Below are 14,937 nucleotides of genomic sequence, written 5' to 3' on the forward strand. Positions count from 1 at the left end.
TCTTCCCTCCACTGTAGTGGTCAGTTTTCTCTTGCGGTTGTCGGCCTGGACATAACGTCCTTGGGATTACGCTCCCTCAAGGAGATAAGTGATGGAGATGTGATCGTTTCAGGAAACCAAAAATTGTGCTATGCAAATACAATAAACTGGAAAAAACTGTTTGGGACTTCAAGTCAGAAAACCAAAATTATAAACAACAAAGATGAAAAAGGCTGCAGTAAGTAATCACTTTCGTTGATCATGGAGATGGTTCAAGTGGGTCATGTATGTTGATTTAGAAGATTCCCAAACATTTAAATTATATTTTTCATTCCTAAAGAAGCAAATTAAAAGAAATCTGTACAGTCCTACATGTGAAGTTATCATGGGAAGTTCACCGGAATTGTTTCCAGATCATTCACATTTCGTAGGATGAATTTGCCTGGAGGTTTAAGCTGTCAATTATTTGTAACGTACAGAACTAAATTCAGCATTAATTATTTTACCTTTCAGCCATTCTCCCTGCTCATTTCAGCCTCTAATGACTCTAGCTGGCAACACATAGAGGCATACACACGCATGCAGATAGAATGAGCATTTTACAGTGACATTTCCTCATCTGAGTTTAGAGCCACAGGCTTCTCTTGAAGCCAGGCCATGCACATTTCTTTTTACCAAGACCCTGGTCACTGGGGGAAGCAGATCTGAGTTCAAATTCTGCCTCTAGCCCTTCCTAGCTTCCAGATCTTGGTCAATGTACTTAATACCTTTAGGCTTTGGCTTCCTCATCCATGAAATGGAGACCGCAGTGATTCCCACTGCTAGTGAGAGAATGAAGTGAAATTTTGTATATAAAACTCTTGACATGGTGCCCAGCACACAGCAAGGAACCACAAACCTTCCCTTGTGTCTCCATCAGCTATGACACTCATCAGCAAAGTGCTACCCAGGTCCGGACCAGGAACCCTTGACTCCCAGTCCGGAAAAGAGAACTTGAAGTTGGCCTCTAGAAGCCCATTTTGTGTCACTGCTTCTTCCAGGGACCCCCAGCATGTCTGTGCAGCTCAGGGTCACAGAGAACCCAGCGCCTCATTTACAGGTGTTGTCTCAACTGGCCCCTCTAGTCGCTGTCCCCTAGCTGACTCCTTGTGGCTCCCTGTGTCTTCTCAGAGGCCATAGGCCATGTCTGTCATCCATTATGCTCGTCAGAGGGATGCTGGGGCCCGGAGCCGAAAGACTGTGTGTCCTGCCAAAACGTCACCCGTGGCAAGGAATGTGTGGAGAAGTGCAATGTTCTGGAGGGGTAAGGTTATTTTGTAACCCCTTTGTTCTGATAAAAACTAAGGCGATTGTTTTTATAAGTTTACTGTTGTTCACTTTGATACTTTTCCTTTTTTTTCTTTTTCCTTTGTTTTTATTTATTTGTTGACAGCTGTTAATCACCAAAGGAAATGAACAAACTTTTTGCATTACTTAATCCAATCCACTAATTTATAGAGTCTCGGTTTTGGAAATATCTAATCTCTTTCGAAGCCACACAAAGTTCCCAAGAGAAATGGAAAAGCCATAAATGGTTCATGTGGCCAAGACCACAGTCACTTAGACTTGTCTTTGCAGTACATTTTTCCTGGTGTGTCAGAATATAGTAATACAAATTATATTTCCTGGTTAATTTTTGTTTTATGTTCAAGCAATATTGAACAGTGCAAATAACTTGAAACATAACCATGGGCAAAGAAATAATCATATAAACTTTGTTGGATTTTTTTGCTATCGGTTAAAAGTACAGTTGCTTGATTCTGTGGGAATCTTGATATTGATGTAAAGCTCTGACCACAAATGACCACAAATAATGACTAAAAATAAATTAATAGGAAAGTAAAATACAAGGATAGAGAGAAGCAGAGGCTTTTTCCTTTTTAATTTAAAGAAAAGGGGACATTTTGTGAGAGAGGAGAGCCATAGGAATTACAAATGGCTACGGGAAATCTTCCTTCTTATTTTGCTATCAGGGCTTGGGCCACAGCGCGGATTCAGAAATATTCAGGGGGCTCCTGGGTGCCCAGTCGGTTAAGCGTCTGTCTTCGGCTCTGGTCATGATCTCACGGTTTGTGAGTTCGAGCCCCGTGTGAGCGTAGGACCCACTTCAGATCCTCTGCCCCCCTCTCTCCGTGCCCCTCCCCAACTAGTGCTTGCTCTCTCTCTCTCTCTCTCTCTCTCTCAAAATAAAGACACATTAAAAAAAAAAAAAAGAAATATTCAGGATCAGAATGAGAGGACCAAGTCTAATTCTGTAGGAATCCTTTAGCAGAGACACCGAGTAACCTAACAGAGTCCTCTGTGTAATTCAACAATATTAATGCAATCCTTACTGCTATGAGTAGACGTGAATGTCGTGTTTTCTACATCTTTTTAAAGGGAGAGGGAATTAAAACCACCATGTTGTTGGTGCCCGTGCCTTTCGGCAGCACTTGCTCGGTTTGCAAGATGGGCTCCTCCGGCCGGCATCATGACCCAGAGAAGGAGGGAAGGAAAAACTGGGCACATTTGGTTTAATTGATGACATAAGGGAAGACTTAGGGAACATGTTGCGGGGTGTAAACATTCCTTGTGTTTCCTTGTTCACTGGCGTGAAAGCCTGCAGTTAATTACCAGGCGGCATTCAGTCTTAATAGCTGTCACAACTGTTTTGTCTTTTCAATCAAACATCATCTTCTTGGGGCGCCTGGGTGGCGCAGTCGGTTAAAGCGTCCGACTTCAGCCAGGTCACGATCTCGCAGTCCGGGAGTTCGAGCCCCGCGTCGGGCTCTGGGCTGATGGCTCAGAGCCTGGAGCCTGTTTCCCATTCTGTGTCTCCCTCTCTCTCTGCCCCTCCCCCGTTCGTGCTCTGTCTCTCTCTGTCCCAAAAATAAATAAACGTTGAAAAAAAAAAAAAAAACATCATCTTCTTGCTTAATGTCGACCCATACGTCTTTGAGGAACAGGGAAACTAGTTCAAGCAAAAGTGTTCACACCTGTGTTCCGTACTTCCTATTTTTATTAATAATCATTGAGTACGTTTTAATATCTCTCCTTCCTTTTCCTGTGAGTCAATCTACAGTTACCATTTCCTTCTAGCTTAATTTAAATATCCATGAATCTGATATTGTGGGGGGTGGGAGAGGTGGTCACCTCTTCCGGACTATTACTTTTTTCATTTGTTGACCTGTTTGCCTAATAGACAAAAACTGTACCTTATAGAAAAACGTAGGGAAGATATTTTGATTATAAATGAAGCTTGTGCATTTATTCGGAGAGGAGATGACCATGGATTCAGTTAACACAATCGGTTTATCATATAGCAATATAATCCTAGATTCCCTACCGTTCAATGTTTACCTAAATTTTTCTCGCATTTCTGAGAAAGGTGTTCTGTGTCACCTGAAATTTCAGACAATTGCAACTCAGACAGTGGTAACCTGCCGGCATTTTGAATCAGGATCTCTAGAAATAGCACTGATCGGTTTTCTTTCTTCTCTCAGGGAGCCAAGGGAGTTTGTGGAGAATTCCGAGTGCATACAGTGCCATCCAGAATGCCTGCCCCAGGCCATGAATATCACCTGCACAGGACGAGTAAGGAGCACGTTTGATGTTATTCACTCATACGTCCAAGGGAAAAGCCTTCCCAAGCAGCAGAACCACAGCAATGAGCCAGCATCACTCTGCAGCTACCAAAGAGGCAGCCATGCCCATACAGGGGGCCTTGTGACCTCCCAGCTGGGTCACAGAGGCTGTGGTTGAGTTGACGTCATCACGCAACCCACCTTGTAGGAGAATTCACCCTTTCTGTCCAACACCCTCCAACAAATCTAATAACATCTACTCTTTTACCAAAAACCAGGGATGCCTGTGGGAGGCTGGGGACATCGACAGCCAGTGTTCACTGTTTCTGACATCTGTCATCATTGCTTCGTCATCTTAATCAAACATCATCAGATTCTTATTTAACATTCGTTCATAATTATTTGAAGAGTTCTTAAAGAAACATCTAGCGGAGCACCTGGGTGGCTCAGTCGGTTAAGTCTCTGACTTTGGGCTCACGTCATGATCTCACGGTTCGTGGGTTCGAGTCCCGCACTGGGCTCTGTGCTGATGTCTTGGAGCCTGGAGCCTGCTTCGGATTCTGTGTCTCCCTCTCTCTCTGCCCCTCCCCCACTCATGCTCTGTCTCTGTGTCTCTCAAGAATGAATGAACATTAAAAAAATTTTTTTAAAGAAACACGTAGCGGGGCGCCTGGGTGGCGCAGTCGGTTAAGCGTCCGACTTCAGCCAGGTCACGATCTCGCGGTCCGTGAGTTCGAGCCCCGCGTCGGGCTCTGGGCTGATGGCTCAGAGCCTGGAGCCTGTTTCTGATTCTGTGTCTCCCTCTCTCTCTGCCCCTCCCCCGTTCATGCTCTGTCTCTCTCTGTCCCAAAAATAAATAAACGTTGAAAAAAATTAAAAAAAAAAAAAAAAAAAGAAACACGTAGCAAAACTTTTCAAAATTCAGGTTTCTATTTACATAAAGAGTATACGTGAGAATTCAGGTCCTCCTCACATCAATGTCCCAATGTTGTTCATTCTCAATATTATTTATAAGGAGTTCTGTTTGTATTTGAGCTTCAACAGCCATATCTAAACCTAATTGAACACATTTTTCAAAAGCTGTCTCTAAATCAGGCTGAAGGCTGTGTTTTGAGGTGTAGGCTGCTAACAGGGCAGTTTACAAAGTAAACCATCGGTTTATAAGTTCACATGGTGTTAGGTTAAATTTTCATCATTGAAATAAGTCTGTTGGTGATTCTGACTTAGTCATCTGACCGTTCTGGTTCTGGGAACGCTCAGTCTTTGGACAAAACAGAGACATCAGAGAACTTCACCAGTGAGCACATCCTTCCCTACCAGCTTTATTTCACTCCCTTGATGTAGGGCACAACCCGAACAGTCAAGTTTAACTTCTGTGAGTTTTTCGGAGTTTAGCAAATGAAATCGAATAAACACAGTATACAGTTAATTATGCCCCCACCGCTTACTTCCACTTACTGCCTTCTTGTCCCTGGAGAAACATAGATGTGGGCTTTCTTCAGTTCGCCTCAGCAAGCCTGGCTTCCCACATAGCTGCTGTTTAAGTTCAGATATGATATGCAAACAATGCCATCTGAGCGATAGAGATGTAAACGTACACGTAGACTCATCAAGATTGTTTTGACAAAGAAACTTGCCCACAGTCTGTTAAGTAAACTGTCACGAAGCGTACAGTATAGTTTCTTTTCCGTTGTTATATCGTCAATGCATTCGAAGACTTCTCAGTAGGCTGTGAACAGTGGTTCACAGTCACAGACAAGCTTGTTGTGTTTCTGCTTTAAGAACGTCTGTTGTTTGACTTCTTTTTCACACAAAGTATTATAAGTAAAAAGTTACTTCAGTTTCGAAAGAGAAGGAAGCCTATATACATGTCTCTGTCCATCTTGGTGTAGGGACCAGACAGCTGCGTGCAGTGTGCACACTACATTGACGGCCCTCACTGCGTCAAGACCTGCCCGGCTGGCATCATGGGAGAAAACAACACCCTGGTCTGGAAGTTTGCAGACGCCAATCGCATGTGTCACCTGTGCCATTCAAACTGTACCTACGGGTGAGTGACAGCCTGACTGTGGTGCAGACGATGCCGGGCAGAATGTTTCCTGTTTTCATTGTACGTAACCAAAAAAGAAGAAGTCAAGTAGAGCACAGAGAATCAGTTTTCTGACGACGTTAAATGATAGCGTGATATGGGCTCTTTTACTTCATATTCAACAATTGTTTCTGCAAAATTATGCAAAGGTGTTATCAGCTTTCCCAAGGGGCTCGAGCTGGGTACTCAAATCAAGACTCTTCCAGCGCCTGTCCTGTCACTGTCCTTGTCAAGTCACCTCTTCAGATGTAAACTGGCTTTTCTTTCCCCCTGAGCTACTTCTGCATCAGTAGCTTCTCCCTAGTAACCCCTGCTGTTTCCCCCGCAGCACCTTCAGAGGCTGCCAAAAAAAACCAAAAAAACAAAAAACAAAAAAACAACAAAAAAAACCCCTTGTGTGGTCCCAAAATGGACAATTTCAATTTGCACTCACTTTGTGTAGTATTCCCTCTTGGAGACTGCGGGGCATTGTGGGGGAGAAAAAGCTAGTGAGTAGGGAGTTTATCAGTGGTCACTCATTAGTGATGCCTTTTGTCTTTGAGTTTTGGTTTCCCTAGGAGATAATAGAGTTGAAATAGGGAGGCCTCCCATGCATCCACTTCCTGAAAAAGCCTGTGTGTGTGTGTGTGTGTGTGTGTGTGTGTGTGTGTGTGTGGTGTAGGAAGGAAGGCCCAAAGGCACTGGGGAGAAAGGAGCAGGACAGCTTGGAAATGGGGGAGGGAACAGACCCTAACCTCCGGGAGGAGTGTACAAATCCCAGCCCTTGACTGAGGTAGGAAATGGGGTGCTTGACAGGCGCCTCTGGCCTGGTCACATACTTGAAATGTAGTCCTTCATCCTTCCCCAGGCCATGAAATGATAGTGTCCCCCATCTCCTTTTTTAAATTGATATAGAGCTTACACACAATGTTCTATTCGTTTCAGGTGTACAACATAACAATTTGACAATTCTATACATTACACAGTGCTCCCCACAATATGTATAGTCACCATCTGTCCCCAGACAAAATTATTACATTATGGACTATATTTTCTGTTCTGCACTTCTCATCCCCATGTCTTATTTATTTTATAACTAGAAGCTCATACCCCTTAACCCCTTCACCCATTTTAGTCATCCCCCCTGTTTCTCTGTGGCAACCACCGGTTTGTTCTCTGTATTTATGAGTCTGTTGCTGTTGTTTGTTTGTTCGTTTGTTTTATTTTTTTAGGCTCCATTATATAGATGAAATCTTACGGGATTTCTTCATTCTGACTTGTTTCAGATAGCATAATTCTCTCTAGGTCCATCCATGTGCAACAGCATGAGTTGTCTTTTGCAGTTAATTGGAATATTCTGTTTTCCTACTGATGTTTGTCTTGGCAAATGTTGCCATACTTCAAAGCCAATGTATTCTGCCTTTTTATATCATTCTGTAATCAAAATAAGGGACGGTGGCCTCCCTCACTAGAATGGGGACCCAGCTTCTCAAGAGTCATTTAAGACCAATGCCGTCTCTGCTGTATGTAAGATGTTTCAGTCCTGTGGGAGGAGAGGAAACCAGCTCCCATACTGCCCCTGGATTCCAGGGTCTGAAGTCATCACTACCGTTGCCCTGCCCCTGAGACTCATCCTCACACATCGGTTCCTCTCCTCCTACCCCTTAATTAGTATGGCTCTAGTCTTGGCCGCCTCTCCTCCCCTGCCTGTACTGACATCCTAGAGCCAGATATGAGACAGCTATACCTATATCATAAAGTACGCATGAACGCATTTCAGTAACAGAGGCCAGAAAATGTCCACTCTGCTAAATGCTAGAACAATCCGTGTCACAGAGTGCAACATTCAAAAATACGTGCCGAGTGAATGAACGAATGAATAAATGCAAAATAAATAAATAATTAACTGCTGCCCCCCCAAATTGAGATTCATGGTGATTTTAATGATTTGAGAGTAATTTAAAGCACGTTGACTTATGATCAAAATGTGTATTTCTCCCTCAATACCCACAGCTGTTCTGGGCCAGGTCTTGAAGGCTGTGCAACAGATGGGTAAGTGTTCTACTTGAGTCTAGTGGACCTTCTCAGAAATGACCAAACACTCTATCTGCACAGATAATGCTTTCCTGCATTTCTGATTCCCCTCTGCCTTCACAGGTTCTTTTTTTTGCAGATTTTTAAAAATGTTTTACCTTATTTTTTGAGACACAGAGAGAGACAGAGCACGAGCAGGGGAGGGGCAGAGAGAGGGCGAGACACAGAATCCAAAGCAGGTTCCAGGTTCTGAGCCCAATGTGGGGCTCGAACCCACAAATGCGAAATCATGACCTAAGCCCAAGTCAGAGGTCTGCTCAACCGACTGAGCCACCCAGATGCCCCTTTTACAGATTTTTTTTTAAGTTTATTTTTTTTATGTTGACAGAGAGCACTCGCAGGGGAGGGTCAGAGAGAGAGAGAGGGAGAGAGAGGAAATCCCAAGCAGGCTTCGCACTGTCAGCGCAGAGCCTGAGGTGGGGCTCAGTCCCATGAACTGTGAGACCGTGACCTGAGCCGAAATCAAGAGTCAGATACTTCACCGACTGAGCCACCCGGGTGCCCCTACCTTCACAGTTCTTATTTCTTCTCTGGGCTGGCACAGCATCCCTGGCAGAGACCATCCTGCTGGTTGCACCCACCTCTCCCGTGCCTACTTTGTCGTGTGCTTCGGCGGGAGGGATGCAGGATGTGAGCCCTGGGGCCAGTTCCACGCCCAGCTCGTACTTGGTACACAGTGCTCCTCTTTATGTGGAGTCTATTTATGACTTCTTGGTCACACCAGTTCTGCTAGAGCCTCCTTCTAGCTTCTCTTCTTTTCCTGCTTGATGATCCATTTGACCGTATCACAAACCTTCCTGTGTGATGACAGCTCCAGCTTGGGGGGACTTTCTCCCCTTTTCTAAACAATGACTTCCACTAGCATTTCAGTTCTGATTCATTTGCTGTCATTGCTTGAAATGCTGCACTGGGAAAGGCAGAATCGGGAATGGCTGTTCAGACTCCTCAGGACAGAGTGGTGTTATCGACCAACACTGTCTAGCGAGGAATCAGAATGATGTACAAGGCTCCTCTTTGTCATTCCTGGTGTCCCCAACGCTAACCAAACCTCCATCTCTTCCATTTCTCATCATGTCTACAAAATCCCTTCAATAACCTGCCCTCCCTGTCAGCTGACTCTTCTGCCCCAGAATTAACCCTACTCTCAAGTGAAACCTTAAAGACAAGTAAGGCAGTCTCTCGCTTCCTCTTTGCTGAGCCTACCGGGATGTCAGCAAAATTTGTCCTATCTTCATGCTACACTCGGTACCTTTGTAATGAGGTTTTCTGTCAAAGCCCCACCTGGAAACTAGCCAATGGCCATTCTTTGTGATATTTACTCTTTTTATGTTTTTCTTCCTTTTTTATTCACTCACCCTTACTACAGCTCCCCATGGAACAGATAGTCTGTAACCAATTATTCTTTATATCTTTCTGGTGTTCTTTTCAATATAATAAAAACTCATTAATCCAAAGTGCATTCACTGGGGAGATGGGATAATGCAGGAGATGACTTTTTCACTCACTGAGAAGAAAGTGTTGTAAATATCATTGTCATGAAGTACCTTTGACCCACTTACAAGCAATTTATAAGGATCTTGGGATACTTATGTGCTAATGATACTAATTAATCTTTGATGTTCTTTAACAATTCTTCCTAAAAATACAAAGTTTGCCAGAAATTCAAATAGAATAGATACTTGAGAACAATAATTTTAAGATGATTTTTATAGAATTTTAATATGTAAAATTAAGTTATTTTATATTAAATTGATACAGGTTATATTTATAGGACTTGAAGATTGTATTATAGTATTTCTAGAATCTATAAATACAGATTATATTTATGGAATTTGAAGATTCTAAATTCAGAACCCACGAATTCAGATGGTTGTTTCCTCAGTGAGCTCTAGAACCTGAGTTTTGAGTTTTTGCTGTCCCTGAATCAAACACCACCTTTGTGGGAAGAAGAATGTGGCAGAGTGGTTTGATGTTGCATGGTGACATCACTCATTTATGACAATGATCTTTTTTATGTTGAAATCCTATCACATGATAACCTCCCCCAAGCTTATTCATAAAGCATTCCACATGGCTGTCATCCCATCTTGAAAGCCAAGAACACTTTAAAGAATCTCAACATTATGGAAAGAGTCCCTTCACCTAGGCAAACCAGTAGACAATGCATGTCTTAATACATGTGATGTGATGTTCTAGGCTTCGTATGTATGGAGATACTCTGGGGATACATGAAAATTCATATAAAAAGCATTACTGAAGTCTGAGTTACTTTTTGAATTATGTGGTTTCTTAAAAGATTAAAATATAATTGTCGGGGCACCGGGTGGCTTAGTTGGTTAAGCGTCCAACTCTTGATTTTGGTTCAGGTCATGCATGATCTCATGGATCAAGCCCATCTTGGTGTGGAGCCTGCTTAGGATTCTCTCTTTCCCTCTCCTTCTGCCCCTGCCCCATGTGTGTGTGTGCATGTTCTCTCTCAATAGATAGATAGGTAGATAGATAGATAGATAGATAGATAGATGATAAGAAGGAAGGAAGGAAGGAAAGAAGGAAGGAAGGAAAGAAGGAAGAAAGGAAGGAAAAAAGAAAAGGAAAGGAAAATAAGGGAAAGAAAAGAAAAGAAAAAGAAAAGAAAAAAGAAAAGAAAAGGAGTCGCATGGAGATGTCCAGATGATAGGTCAATTTAAAAAATGAAAAAAAAAAAAAAAAAAAAAAAAACCTGGGGGCAAAGCCTCTTATGCTCAAGAAGGTGGAAACACTACCCTAGAAACTCTTTGCTTTCTTTCCTCTCTGTAGAAGCCACATGGTATCTATTTTCTGAGATGATGTTAAATGATGTCAATGTACCAAAACATGCAGGAAATACATACAATGCCAATGTACTAGAGTCTGTCACCAAACCTCACTTTTCCACGTCTCCCTCTTGTTCCAGGCCCAAGATCCCATCCATCGCCACTGGGATTGTTGGGGGCCTCCTCTTGGTGGTGGTGGTGGCCCTTGGGGTGGGCCTCTTTCTGCGCCGACGCCACATCGTCCGCAAGCGCACACTTCGCAGACTGCTGCAGGAAAGAGAGGTGAATAGGTGCCCAGGCCCCACACGCCCACCAGTGCCCCTCTCCCCAGCACCCCAGACAGGAACGAAGGCTCTCCTCCCAAGTGTTGCCAACTATTTTAAATATGTAATTGTATTATTATGCCTTATTGCCTACGATGGAAAAACCAGAAAGAATCTCTGAATGTCCAGGTATAAACAATTAATGATGTTTTGGTACCTCTCTGGAGTGAGATGCCAATGTTCCTATTATAAGTCTCACGACACAGATACAAAAGCCATAGGAGTCCTGTTTAACATACAGCACTCAGGTACATGCACAGGAGAAGGGCTTGCAAACAGGTTGTCTGGTGATTCCTGTGAAGGCACATGTTGAGATGTTACTTTGGCAAATCCCATTGTCTACAATAGTGCCGTTCCATTTTGAGCTCTGTTTGTGACTCACTCTACTGGTGGGTCTTCGGCCGGCCTCTTTGTGTCCGGCAGTGTGTCAGAAGCCAGAGTCCCTGGGAGGAGGGACCCGTAGCAGCTCACAGCACAATGGCACTTGTGTGTGTTAGGAGGCCCGACAGGCTACCAAAATGACCAACCATATCAAAACTTCCCTCACCAGAATTCTCTCAGCCCAGCTTATTGGCTGGAAACAGAAATCGAAATTGCATTTGTTGAAATGGAGCTCTTCTGTGCGAGGACACCTGTATCAGGGAGTCCCTGTCCCAACATATCTTTTCTGAAGTCCTAAAGAGAAGGTGTGCATTCCTCCTTCCGAGTGAGCATGGCGGGTTCTTGGTGCTGACGCCCATCCACACATGGCTGTGTCTGGGCCTGGCTCACACCTCCTCCCATGTGGGCCTGAGCATTGAGGCCGCGACCCTCCTTCTTTGTCTCTCACAGCTTGTTGAGCCTCTTACGCCCAGTGGAGAAGCTCCCAACCAAGCTCTCTTGAGGATCTTAAAGGAAACAGAATTCAAAAAGATCAAGGTGCTGGGCTCTGGAGCATTTGGCACAGTGTACAAGGTGAGGCCACCAGGGCACCAAGACTTCTGGGGATGCAGTTTGGTGGGCATATTCAAAGTCCTGGGCTGTCTACTGTCTATCAAGCTTGTCTACTCTATGTGTAGCTCAGGGTTTGGGAAATTCTGATGTTTTCCCCAAGTTGTCGAGAGGGAATCTTTTATACTGGTGACGTATAAGTGGTCCTGTGAGACCTGTACACAGACAACAAAGTTATCGTGGAGGACAGCATTGACTTTGTAAAGGGGTGAGTGGCAGGGATGGAGTCTGAAGGGGGACTGCCTCTCACTGCATGACAGCATCCAAATAATGCCCAGGTCAAAACAGCTCTTAATTTATTTTTCCTGGATCCTGTTATGTCAAGTCTGATTTCCGTTAGACCCAGAGCCAGTATCTCAGAATTCTGGACAAAATGATCCACACTGGTTTTATAACTCGCACAAGCTTTGGGTTTTTTGTAATCTAACTACTCTGATTCATGGAACACTATATAACCAAAGAGCTGATGAGATGTCATGGCACCTAGCACTGGTGACCTTGGAGCAGAGAGCTGTGCTCAAGGTCCCTCACCCTTTCAGATGGTGTCACTGGTAAAGTCCGTGCATCTCGTGAGTCAGCATATTGCATAATGTGACAATCGCCAGTTAATGTCTTCTCTCCCTCCTCGTCACAGGGACTCTGGATCCCAGAAGGTGAGAAGGTTAAAATTCCCGTGGCCATCAAGGAGTTACGAGAAGCCACATCTCCAAAAGCCAACAAGGAAATCCTTGATGTGAGTTTCTCCTTTGTTTCCTAGTTATCCACAGGTGTGGACATCAGAAGCCACATTTTAGAAGCCACACACTGCCCTGTTTTAGACTTTCTCCATCACCACATTCTAAATGTTCACTTTCATGTCTTTTTTTCCCTTCAGGCTGTAGTTGGTATAATTCCCTCTCACGGCTTCTCCGATAGAGAAGACTTGGGTCCTCCATTCTGCTATGTCTCCCCAAAGGATAGAAACTCACAATCGCTGGCTGTCCACCAAGGGCCAGGCTCAGGACTAGTTGCTTTGCACACGAGGAACTCTCCCCATGAGTCTGTGGTGCAGGGGTTAACACTCAGTATGCTTTGCAGGCATAAAGAAGCTTGCTCACGTTCACGCGATTGGCACAGGATTCCAGCCTATCGTTATTTCTGCCCCTGAAGCACGTGTCCATTTTGCTCTACCAAGTTATCTTTTTTTTTTTAATTTTTTTTTTTAACGTTTATTTATTTTTGAGACAGAGACAGAGCATGAACGGGGGAGGGTCAGAGAGAGGGAGACACAGAATCTGAAACAGGCTCCAGGCTCTGAGCTGTCAGCACAGAGCCCGACGCGGGGCTCGAACTCACGGACCGCGAGATCATGACCTGAGCCGAAGTCGGCCGCCTAACCGACTGAGCCACCCAGGCGCCCCTACCAAGTTCTCTTTGAAGTGGCTTTTTTTAAAGGTGCCTGTGATTATAGTATGGATGCTCTCTAGAAGCTCTGTAAAGTGTTGCCCCTCTTTGGTACTTTCCCCCAAATAGCTTAAATGTTATTTCCAGTGTTCTTCGTTAGTTTATGGGGCAAGACTTTGAAATGTGCCACAAGATTATTTGCACGTCTTTACTTTCCGTACCACTGAACTTTCGTCATCTTCTCTGGATCCTCACCAGTCGGCGAGGGCACTGCATCCCTTTAAACAGCAGTTGGCTGAAAGAGGGGCCACCATGGAATGTGGCCGAGGCCGCTTCAAGGGATGCCCAGGAGGATCCAGCGGACAATCCTGTTGGGGTGTCCTTGTGAACACCATTGGCCTCTGTTTGCTGTGGGTTGATGCAAACTTTTGCTCCTGTCCCAGGGCAGAGCCAGAGAAAGAGAAGCTGGAGAGGCTTAGCAGGAGGTTAGGGGAACAAAGTCAAAGCAAAAGAAAACCGACCGCCTCAAAAATCTAGAGAATTTGGTTATCCTACGGTGGGGAGGGACAGGAGGCAAATGTAATACTCCCCCATCTTACATCTAACCCACAGGATATATACCAAACAAAGCAAACATGGGCCTTTTAAAAAATGTGTTTAGACACAATGAGCTTCCCAGTGGCATAACACTGTATACACTTCAATTACCCCCAGCTGACTTCCCTCCTTTATAATAGGAGATTCCCACTCTGGCACACCCTAAATGAGAGATGATGTATTAATAAATAAAGTGCAGTAGCAAATCGCACACATTGAAGATATACGTATCGAGCAAAATTACCTCTCATTTTCAATGGCTTACAAATTAACGTGAAGTCCAATTAACATATACCGTCAACTCTCATTGGCATAACCGCAAGAAATATGTTTGTGAAGGCTCTTGACTTAGAACCTCCAGCTCCCTCACGTATTGCGTTGAAAAGAAAATCTTTTTTGCGGAGTCTGCTTCCTTAATTCGTGTTTTCCTCATTCAGGGCATTCCAATAAATCTCACAAAACAATGCTGAAATGTGAATTTCAGCAATGTTTACAACCCAGAGTAAGGGGGATTTTGAAGACAATAGGTGTGCTTTGGGGGAGAAGTCGTTTTCACTGAAAAGGACCTCCAGGTCCCCTGAAACCGTAGGAAATCTGCTGTGGTGGGGTAGAGGAGGGGTGGACAATAAAGTAAACCCTGAAAAGTTTACAAAACACGAGCCTCTGTTTACCTCTTGCTCTGCTTCTCTCCTGCTCTCTTTGCCCTCCATTTTGGGGGGAGTTTTGTTTGTTTTGTTTTGTTTTTTGCGTTTTTTTCTCCAGGGTTACTGAGATATAATTGGCGTAAAGCATGGTGGCCTGACTTACACATACTGTGACGTGATACCGCAGTAAGGTTCACTAGTGTCTTCGCCTCATATAGATACAATAAGAAAAGCAAAAAAACAAAAGTTGCTCCCTGCCTAAGAACTCTTGGGATCTACTCTCTTAACTTTCTTGTATACCATACCACAGTGTCAACTCCTTTTCTCTACCCCCCTGCCCCCCATTATTTTGTTCCTGCCTTTGATTCTTGTTTCTACTGGACTCTTATCTTTTCTGATATCAGACATCACAGCTGTCACAGTTCATGGGTGACACACTTGAGAACTTGTCATTTGCTTTTCCTG

At 44.1% G+C, this 14,937-nt stretch overlaps 1 protein-coding gene across 2 annotated transcripts in view; it reads left to right on the forward strand.

The window, feature by feature from the left end:
• The window catches only part of EGFR (epidermal growth factor receptor), a 211,271-nt gene that overhangs the window by 166,037 nt on the left and 30,297 nt on the right, over nt 1-14,937 (forward strand). Inside the window, exons 12-19 of one of the 2 annotated variants that reach the window (XM_030307686.1) lie at nt 18-217; nt 1,150-1,282; nt 3,501-3,591; nt 5,474-5,631; nt 7,663-7,701; nt 10,676-10,817; nt 11,690-11,812; nt 12,483-12,581. In XM_030307686.1, the coding sequence (XP_030163546.1) occupies nt 18-217; nt 1,150-1,282; nt 3,501-3,591; nt 5,474-5,631; nt 7,663-7,701; nt 10,676-10,817; nt 11,690-11,812; nt 12,483-12,581 (985 nt within the window). The remainder of the gene's footprint in view (nt 1-17; nt 218-1,149; nt 1,283-3,500; nt 3,592-5,473; nt 5,632-7,662; nt 7,702-10,675; nt 10,818-11,689; nt 11,813-12,482; nt 12,582-14,937) is intronic. The other variant, XM_030307687.1, reaches the window with a different exon arrangement.

The sequence above is a fragment of the Lynx canadensis genome, chromosome A2 (assembly GCF_007474595.2).
Source record: "Lynx canadensis isolate LIC74 chromosome A2, mLynCan4.pri.v2, whole genome shotgun sequence".
NCBI classification, from domain to species: Eukaryota; Metazoa; Chordata; class Mammalia; order Carnivora; family Felidae; genus Lynx; species Lynx canadensis.